This window comes from Pithys albifrons, chromosome 2 (assembly GCF_047495875.1).
Source record: "Pithys albifrons albifrons isolate INPA30051 chromosome 2, PitAlb_v1, whole genome shotgun sequence".
Taxonomy (NCBI): domain Eukaryota; kingdom Metazoa; phylum Chordata; class Aves; order Passeriformes; family Thamnophilidae; genus Pithys; species Pithys albifrons.
In genome coordinates this window covers 99,838,719-99,847,240 of record NC_092459.1, presented here as the reverse complement: position 1 = coordinate 99,847,240, position 8,522 = coordinate 99,838,719, and the positions used below count along the sequence as shown (strand labels likewise).

The following is an 8,522-nucleotide window of genomic DNA, read 5'->3' as shown; positions in this document are numbered from 1 at the left end:
GCAATATGTTGAATATCACCCACTTTTCTACTGCAGGAAGGAACTTACTGAGATGAAATGTAATTATTTTGACAGGGTAAAATGTTTTTAAAAGCACCTGCTCAGCTTCAGTTCCATCTCCCGTTTTAACACACTCTCGCACCAAAGCATCCAATTTTCCAGAATAAATCTGTCACTTCTAAAAGTGTTAAGTGAGGACTTTAGTGGAAAGGTCTCTTTCATAAGGCTTTCAGACAAAAGACCTGTGGCCAACTTCTCACTTCTACAGATAATTTTAAAATCTTCCTGTAATCCAGAATACACTTCCACAATGGACTACAGATAAGTTAAGGGTTCAAATCCCTACAATGGAAACCAGAAGTGGTGTAGTCGCACATAAGAGAGCTTAGACACAAAGTCAACTTAAGTGCTGTGTAAAAAGGAAGAACCAAAATCAGAGAATCCAGGAAATGAGAACACCAAAAAGGCAGAATAAATTCCATGGGCAAACTAACCCCATTTCCTTGTACAGTAACAATACCTGTATTTTTTATTAAACTATCCTCACAAAACAGAACAATTACTGAAGATAACTAAGGTGCAGCAACAAAATGAGCTACAGCAGAGGAAAATGTCCTATTTTTTTTAATCATTCCACTTCTGCAAAGGTCACCTGGCTGTAACCACACAGGTGCCCATGTGCTCTGGTGCTGCCCATTTGCAGCCTGAAATTGGCACCATCTTCTGGTTGGAGATCAGATGCATTCCCTGACATGCTGAGCTGCCCAGCACAGTCCTCATGTGCAGGGAACTTGAGCACCCCTTTGGTGCAGCAGCCACACCAAACTGGGTTTTTTATCACAGACCAGGTGATATACATTCAAGGAGTTGGCAATGTGATGGACTAACCCAGCGAGTGTTTATTAGGAAAGTGATCCATGTACGTAAGTACAAGCACATTCTCAACAACAGTATAAGCATGAAAAAACAGAGTTTGAAGTTTGGAGGTCCTCTACTGCCCCATGAACACAGTATTGAAGTTGCTGAAAATTCCAGAACAAAGGCAAGAAGTACCTCTCTGTTTCTAAAGAACTTTTCAAATCATTTTTAAAGCAGCAGCTTTACCATATTTTCTTGTGTATTCTGATGACACAGAACCACCCTAGTTCTTCTGTCACTATGTGAAGAACAAGCTTAAGAACACATACTCTTACAAAAGTAGCATTAATATTTCCTTATGGTTTTATGGGAATGATTTCTAAATTTGGAAAACTAGAGATACATTTCTTTGTCTGTTTTGCTTGGTAACTGCTGCTCTAATAGTTAGCATTGTAAGTGCCATCCTCTAAAACCTGCTTAAGTATAAAGCTTAAGCCTTTCAGCCACTTGGTCCACCAAGTCTGTCCACAGCCTCGTCTCTATTTGATTCTCTGTGCACAAGCAAATTTCTGTACCTCGGCTCACACAAGACACGTACCTGCCAAACCAAGTTACAGGACATGTCCCAAAGTTACACTGACATAGTTGTAGCCTTTTCACCTGCCAATTTAACAGCTTCACATTTGTGACTCTGTGTAGCAACCACTTATACTGCAGAACACTGTTTAGACAAAAATGGTTTAACTACTTCATATACTATATTGCAAATGTTAAGAAAGTAATTTGGACCATCAAGGAAAAAATTCAGAATGACAGTTATCTTAATAAAAGTTTAACAAATAACAAAGTCCAGCCTTCTCTCTGGATTTATTTGCATTTCAAAAGCCAATACAAAAATGTGACATACAAGTAAGTCACTCCTGTAGACTAGAACTTGAGTAGTCACTGGGAGTTTAGCACTGCAGTGTTTTCCAACAATGTGCATCATCCTACATTCAGCTGAAAGGGCACTCCAATGCAATATTCAAGGCCGGGTTTGTTTCCAAGCCTTTGGCAAATGTGGAAACTCCACAAGGAGTACTACTTCCAAGTATCTCCATTATTTTTATGTAAGTGCCAGCAGGTAGCTTTTTAAGCAGCTCATTTTGTTATACATAAATGCCACTACATGCATGGCTCTGCTTTGCTTTCATGGCTTGCTTTAACTCAAAACATTAGTTCTGAAAAAGTCTAGTTATATCAATTGGCTAATTACATTAAAGTGTTCATCTGGTTGGAAGTATGCAAGCTCTAGTCAAAGCAAGTATCAATTTCAGCTACTGGGTTTTCAAGCAAGAAGCCTTTGAAAGAGACAATTAAGGCTTCCATCACTCTACCAGAGGTAAGTATGAGAAACAAGTCTAAGCCACAGGAGTTTTGGTCTATTTTTGACTGTGGCATTTAAGTATTTATTAAGGTGGATTTCATCCATTTATTTAGTTGGCTGACATCCACCTGCCACATGTAACATTTGAAAATGCAGTTAACAAGCTGCTAAAATAAAGAGTCTGAATAGTGTTTGGTTGGATTTCTTCTATTAACATAATAGGCAAGAGCTTTCAGAATGCCTTGCTGATATACTTCAGCTCTGCCTGAAGCAAGGACAGGAAAAGGTACCCTGCTAGTACAAAGTAGTTCAAATAAGTCAAATACTTTTTACTAACAGTATTTGCATAGACAGAAAAAAACCCTCCCAGTTTCTCACCCATCTCTAGCAATATTGAAGTAAAGTTCTACTTTAATTTTTAAAGTACAGAAGTTTAATTATTTAGCCAATATAACAGTTCTATAAACTGCATCATGGATAACGTTGCACAGCTTATGATCAAGAGCAATACTAAAAGCTAAAACGTTGCTAGTGACAGTGGTAACACAAACTGGCAATTTCATCATTTCAGTTCAGAAAACATCTGTTATCTAACCCCCACCAATTTATATAACTTATGTAAATGTTTATTAGATCCAGCCATCATGCTACAGTATTAGTCAGGTTAATAAACCTTCTCACTGTAAGAACACACCAGCATAAGGTATGAACACAATGAAATCCATAAGAAATTTTAGAATAACTTTACAGAGATATGGTTGTGGCCCATCAAATTCGTACTAACATAAAGCAGATTTAAAATACCTAATCTGTAAGAATAGCTGCTTGTTTGATACCCAAAAATAAATATAAGCTTTCAACTGAAAGCATTTATTTTCTAAGTTTTCCAAAGTGGAGTCCGAGGGGTGAAAACACTTCAGACGTGTCGTCGGTCCACTTCAATCCAGGAAAAGCATCTCCTGCCCCAGTATTCGTTCAAATCCAAGAGATATTTTCTTCCAGTGAAACATGAGCAGAGCACTCCTTGTATTTTCAGCAGTTCAGTCTGTTTCCATGGCAGCACTGCGGGATTCCTTGGCCACCATGAGCCGCATGAGCTGACTGTGGAATTTCTCGATCTTCTTTACATCCTGTGCCTGGTCTGTTCTATACAGCAAACACTGCAAGAGAAAGTTGCTGAATATCAGATTGCACTTGAACGGTTTTATCTTATTTATAGTTGCAACACATTTGTGCTTGGAATACACAAAACAAGGAGAATACTGAAGTGTTTGTTTGTGGCATGTTGTTACATGAGGCAGCACCAACACATGCACTGTTTCAAAACACATACATATCTGTGTTTACATTTCAGTTTCTGCTGAACACTCAGGCCTTCCATTTTGAAAACAGGGAAGCTCATAATTTACCCTGATTTCTTTTAGCTCAAAAAAAGCTGTTAAAGATTGGGGTTTAAAGATGTCTTTGAAGACACTTCTCTTTGTGTTGTCTAAACATGGAGCCAGATTTTAAAAATGAAGTTACTTTCCTATTTTCTGTATTCTGAAAACAAGTTTATTTTGCCTTTCATGGTCCTTAAAGTTACACTGCCAGGGACATAAAACCAGATCGTATTTCCCACTGAAGGGGATCCCCTCCCTCAAGCAAGATCTGTTTCTGAGACAGCCCTAAATAAGGAACACAGCATCTGATTAAGATAAAAAGGGAACTCCTTCATGTGACAAGCCTGTAAGAGCAAGGAATGAGAGTAATATGCCAGTGATTTATCACAGAAAGACTGTGTTGGTTTGTTTTTTGCTTGCAGACTAAGCAGTTTCTTATACCTGTATAGAACGAGAAGGACACCCAGGTTGATTTAGCAAAACCCCAAAAATACCCACAATGCTCCATTCTCCAGCAACCTTTGCCAGAATTAAATTCCTATTTTAATTCAGAGAAAAACAGTAGAAAATAGTTTATTTTTTTCTTTAGCTGTATTAGTGCTACCGATTGAGCACCAAGGAAACTTCCTTTATTACCTTTAGAAAGAAACCCACAACAAAACACAAAAAAACCCAAAACAGAACAAGAAAAAGACAAACCACCCTTTCTCCCCCTTCCCTCCCCCCAAAAAAAATCAAAACCACCACAATAAAAAAAAAAACAGCCAAAAAACCCAAAAGCAATCCCCATTTTCCCCCACTTTGTGTAACATCTGTAATTGGAAGCAGGTAATGCAGCCCATACCCCAGAAAAGTTCACACTTGTGAATCACCTGACTCCAACTTCCCCTATGGAAGAAGATTTCAGCAAAACTGACCTTCACTTCCCCCTTACCAGCACCCCACACTCTCCATCTCTCCCACATTAAGTCCTACTCCCCTATCAAGAAGTGTCATTCCTGGAGTTTCACTTCCCTCTCAGGCACCTGAAATACCAATGACAGACTACACTTTTCAAGGAAAGGAAATCTGATTTTTTCCAAGTGTGAAGAGAAGGGCAGATTACTGTTGCTCACCCCAGACTGCAGAATAACAACTCCTTAGCCATAACATCACTGCTGTTCAGTCTTGTGATCACAGAGGAGATTAACCTATGTTTGGAAGCTGTCACCACTCTAAGCAAACAAGGAGGGCCACACTCACACTAGTAAAGATATGTTTGAAAATGCTCCTGAGTTGCTTCAGCAGAAGCTACCAATGTTGTTCCATGAAGCTGCTTCAGATGGAGAGAGTCCAAGATTTTTGTAGCACTCACTTTCCTTGATTTGACAGAATCCTACAATAATTCTGTTGAAACCCCTAAAGAACAGTGAAGTGTTAGAACTTTTCCTGGACTGCACAGAGTTGAACTACAGGTCAGTGTCCATCACAGACACAACCATTAGGGAGGGCTAAGCACAAGTTTTTAGAGAACTGTCAGGCACTCTCAAGGCAGTGGCTGAGAGCTCCCAAGCTGACTGACAGCAAAATGCAAGTCTGTGAGAGGTACAACAAGCCCTGAAAGAGGAATGTATTCTGTACTCACAGCTACGTCATCTGTTACTTTGATACAGAGGTTCCCATCGCAATGTCGGTACTTAAGAACAACCCGCACCTGAAACGACAAACATTTTAAGAATTAGCACCAATAGCTGACAATTCACAGAACATACTGCAGGGAATCTGCTCACATTCAGACCACCTTTTACTTTAATTATGTAATACTTCACGTTTTCACCACCTCTGTGGTGCTCCTCAGCTCTGGTGGTCACTAATCCCACAGCCAGGGTGGTGTGGAAGTTGAGCCATCACATTTCCCTGCCTAACACGTTAAACTGTTTTTTTAGCAGCATCAGCAAGGTTGACATTGGGCACATTGAAAACCACAGTGAATACAGCAAGGACAGCGGCAGAGACCTCAGTGACAGGCAGGATAAACTGTGGGAGCCACTCATACAAGACACCCCTTCGCTACATGTTGCACTTCATAAAAACTTACGGGAAGTTGGGTTTGTAAGCTTGGAACACTTCAAAAAAAGAAGTAGGTCTACATGAAGACTTGAAAGGGATGAACTGAGTAGGGCAAGCTCAACATCACTACTTTTTGTTCTACAGTAACTGAACTGTTATCACAGTTCCTCCTGCAGTTCATGTGCCCTGAGCCCAAACCTACCCAGTCCCTCTGGACCCTCAAATCACCAAAGTTCTCAAAGCCAGTGATAAAAATCCACATCCTCAGAAAATGACTGACCACTAAATGGTTCCTCCTGAGCACAGAAACAGCCACAGAGACTTTGTAGCTACTGTTTCGAGCCATCAGTAACTAGAAACAAGGCAAGGTGGCCTTCGAGAACATTCTGAACTCAGACTACAAAGACGACTTACTGCACAGAACGACTTGTGCCAATAGTCAACAACTTCTTCACTACAAAATATATTTTGAAATTCCTGCTCCAGGAATGGATCTCATCACAAATTTACCCATTTTGGTGAACCGACTGTCACCTTCTGACCACAGCAGCAGTGCAATAGTCCACGCCCTTACTGAGCAAGCCCAAAAGCACAAGAGAGGCACCCACGAGCAGCAGCAGGCACAGAGTCCATACACGGAGCACCTGCTCTTGAAAAGGCAAGACCACTCACTGTCTGGGTGGAGCACACTCACCCACCTCCCTCAATTCTCCTTCTTCCTTCAGTTTCCCGGCAAGCACAATTACATACTAAAGCTCCTCAGGCTAATTCTTGCCAAGTTAAAAGGAGGGTACTTGGGTTATGACTCTGGGGCCTGTATAAACTCCTTTGTAAATAGATGAGTTTATTGCCATGGATGGGAAGAGATTTCTTTTGGAGGCCGCTCAGGAAAAGGGAAAGAGCAACTCCTGGCTGCAGTGACAGCTCTCCCCTTTGATTTAATTGAATGTCACAGAGCATAAGAAGGCAAAACTGGGTAATTTTATTATCAGTGGATAGGTGGCAATTGCATATGGTGACTCTGTGCTAAGTAAAAGGCAGATGTTCATCTGCCTTAAATAATCAGATGTTACTTTAATCTTCTGAAGGTGACTCCACTCCGCCTATTTTTGGTGAAGGAAACTAGGCCTTTTTTGCTGAAGTTTTCTCAGGTGTGAGTTCCACATTACATTTTTGTGCTCCTTTTAAGCTGAATTATAGTGCTTTTCCTGGAGATTGAGGTTACTTTCAATATTTGCATAAACTATACTCCTGAAAATGTCACTGGAAACAAGCAGCAGTCACAGACACCAAGAAGCCCAAACCTTGAGCAATTCCTCTTTGGGAAGCAAACACCTTCCAGTCTGAAACATCACTGCAGACAACAATGCAGTGTAAAAGCCAATGAAAACCTGCTTTTAACTTTTTCAGGAAGACAAATTCAAACGTTAGTCTTAAATGTGAACTCATAAAATAAACCAATTCTTAATACACTCTTCATTCAGCAGAACTCTTAACCTCGGTGTCTATCACACAAGTAAGCTGTGAGCAAGCACAATGCCTTTGAAGTTGGGTTCTCAAGGTTCATCCCAGCCACTTATAAGACCACATTAAAGATGTTTTTTTGATGATAAATGAGAAATTCCTCGTGTTTTGTAAAGGACAGTGAAATGGGACACCAGGAAGTAACTCCCGTCCTTGCAGCTGCTTCTCCCCTTCTCCTCGGCACTGGTGAGGCCTCACTTCGAGTGCTGTGTCCAGTTCTGGGCCTCTCAATTCAGCAAGTGAACTGATGTGCTGAAGTGAGTCCAGCGATGGACAACAGAGCTGGCGAGGGGTCTGGAGCACAAATCTTATAAGGAGCAGCTGCGGGAATTGGGGTTGTTTAGCCTGGAGAAGAGGAGGCTCAGGGGTGACCTTATCACCCTCTACAAATACCTGACAGGAGGCTGGAGCCAGGTGGGGGTCGATCCCTTCTCCCAGGTAACAAGTGACACATCCTCAAGCTACACCAGGGAAGATCGGCCATCAGGAGGAACTTCTTCGCAGAAAGGGTGATTAGACATTGGAATGGGCTGCCCAGGGAGGTGGTGAACACACCGTACCTGGAAGTGTTTCAGGAAAGACTCGACGTGGCACATGGTCAAGTTGACACGGCGGAGATCGCTCATAGGCCGGATTTGCTGATCTCAGAGGTCTTTTCCAACCTAACTCATCTGTGTTTCTTGCCTGCCCCGTACAGTCACCAGCGCTGCGCCACAGAACCCCCCCCTCACCCCGAGTCCAACACCGCCCGCCGCCCCCGTCGAGCTGCGCATACACAGGGCCTCTTCCGCCGCCGGGACGCGCATCCCCCCCCTCCCATGCCGTCCATGTCCCACCTTCATGGGGTCGGCGAGGTAGAGCTTCTCAGCGGCCCGGGTGAACTCCTCCCAGGCCTGGAAGTGCGGCATGGCCGTGCCCGCTGCGCTCCCGCCGCCGCGGCAAGATGGCGCCGGTGGGGGGCGGAGCGGCCGCATGAGACGGCGCCTCCCATTGGCCCGCGGGAAAGCGCCGTCCAATCACGAGGCGCGTGACTCAGCGCTGCCTGGCGCCCGCCGGGAAGCGCTCGTCGCCAAAGCGCCCCCTATGGGGCCCCCCCACAGCCTTCCCCGGAGGTCGCTGGTTCGAGTCCCGCCACCGGCAGAGCGCCCGACCCCCACTCCGACCCCAAGATTTCTCCCATTGCATTTTAAAATCCCTTTGCCTGAAGTGCTTACGGTGCCTTTATAGTACAAAGCTTGTAGCTAGCTCAGTGCTAAGCTCTGACCATGTCACACGGCTGTGGTGGCAACACACACCTAAAACTTGCCGTGTCTATTCTCTCTGCCATGTGGACGTTCTGAAAA

At 43.2% G+C, this 8,522-nt stretch overlaps 1 protein-coding gene across 1 annotated transcript; it reads right to left on the bottom strand.

Annotated features, from left to right (window-relative positions):
- Positions 1 to 876: 876 nt before the first annotated feature.
- SRP9 (signal recognition particle 9) lies at positions 877 to 8,138 on the bottom strand. Its single transcript, XM_071579581.1, has 3 exons — positions 8,016 to 8,138; positions 5,231 to 5,299; positions 877 to 3,384 (listed from the first exon to the last, which is right to left on the bottom strand). Exons 1-3 carry the CDS (start codon positions 8,085 to 8,087, stop codon positions 3,265 to 3,267), a joined length of 261 nt encoding a protein of 86 aa, XP_071435682.1. The 5' UTR covers positions 8,088 to 8,138; the 3' UTR covers positions 877 to 3,264.
- Between the last annotated feature and the right edge of the window lie 384 nt (positions 8,139 to 8,522).

What these genes read in the sequence shown, in the direction of transcription:
- SRP9 (XM_071579581.1), bottom strand. Translation starts at nt 8,087, where the DNA reads ATGCCGCACTTCCAGGCCTGGGAGGAGTTCACCCGGGCCGCTGAGAAG. An exon ending in ACCTCGCCGACCCCATGAAG is followed by an intron (nt 5,300 to 8,015) that starts GTGGGACATGGA and finishes TTGTCGTTTCAG; the next exon opens with GTGCGGGTTGTTCTTAAGTA. An exon ending in AAGTAACAGATGACGTAGCT is followed by an intron (nt 3,385 to 5,230) that starts GTGAGTACAGAA and finishes TTTCTCTTGCAG; the next exon opens with TGTTTGCTGTATAGAACAGA.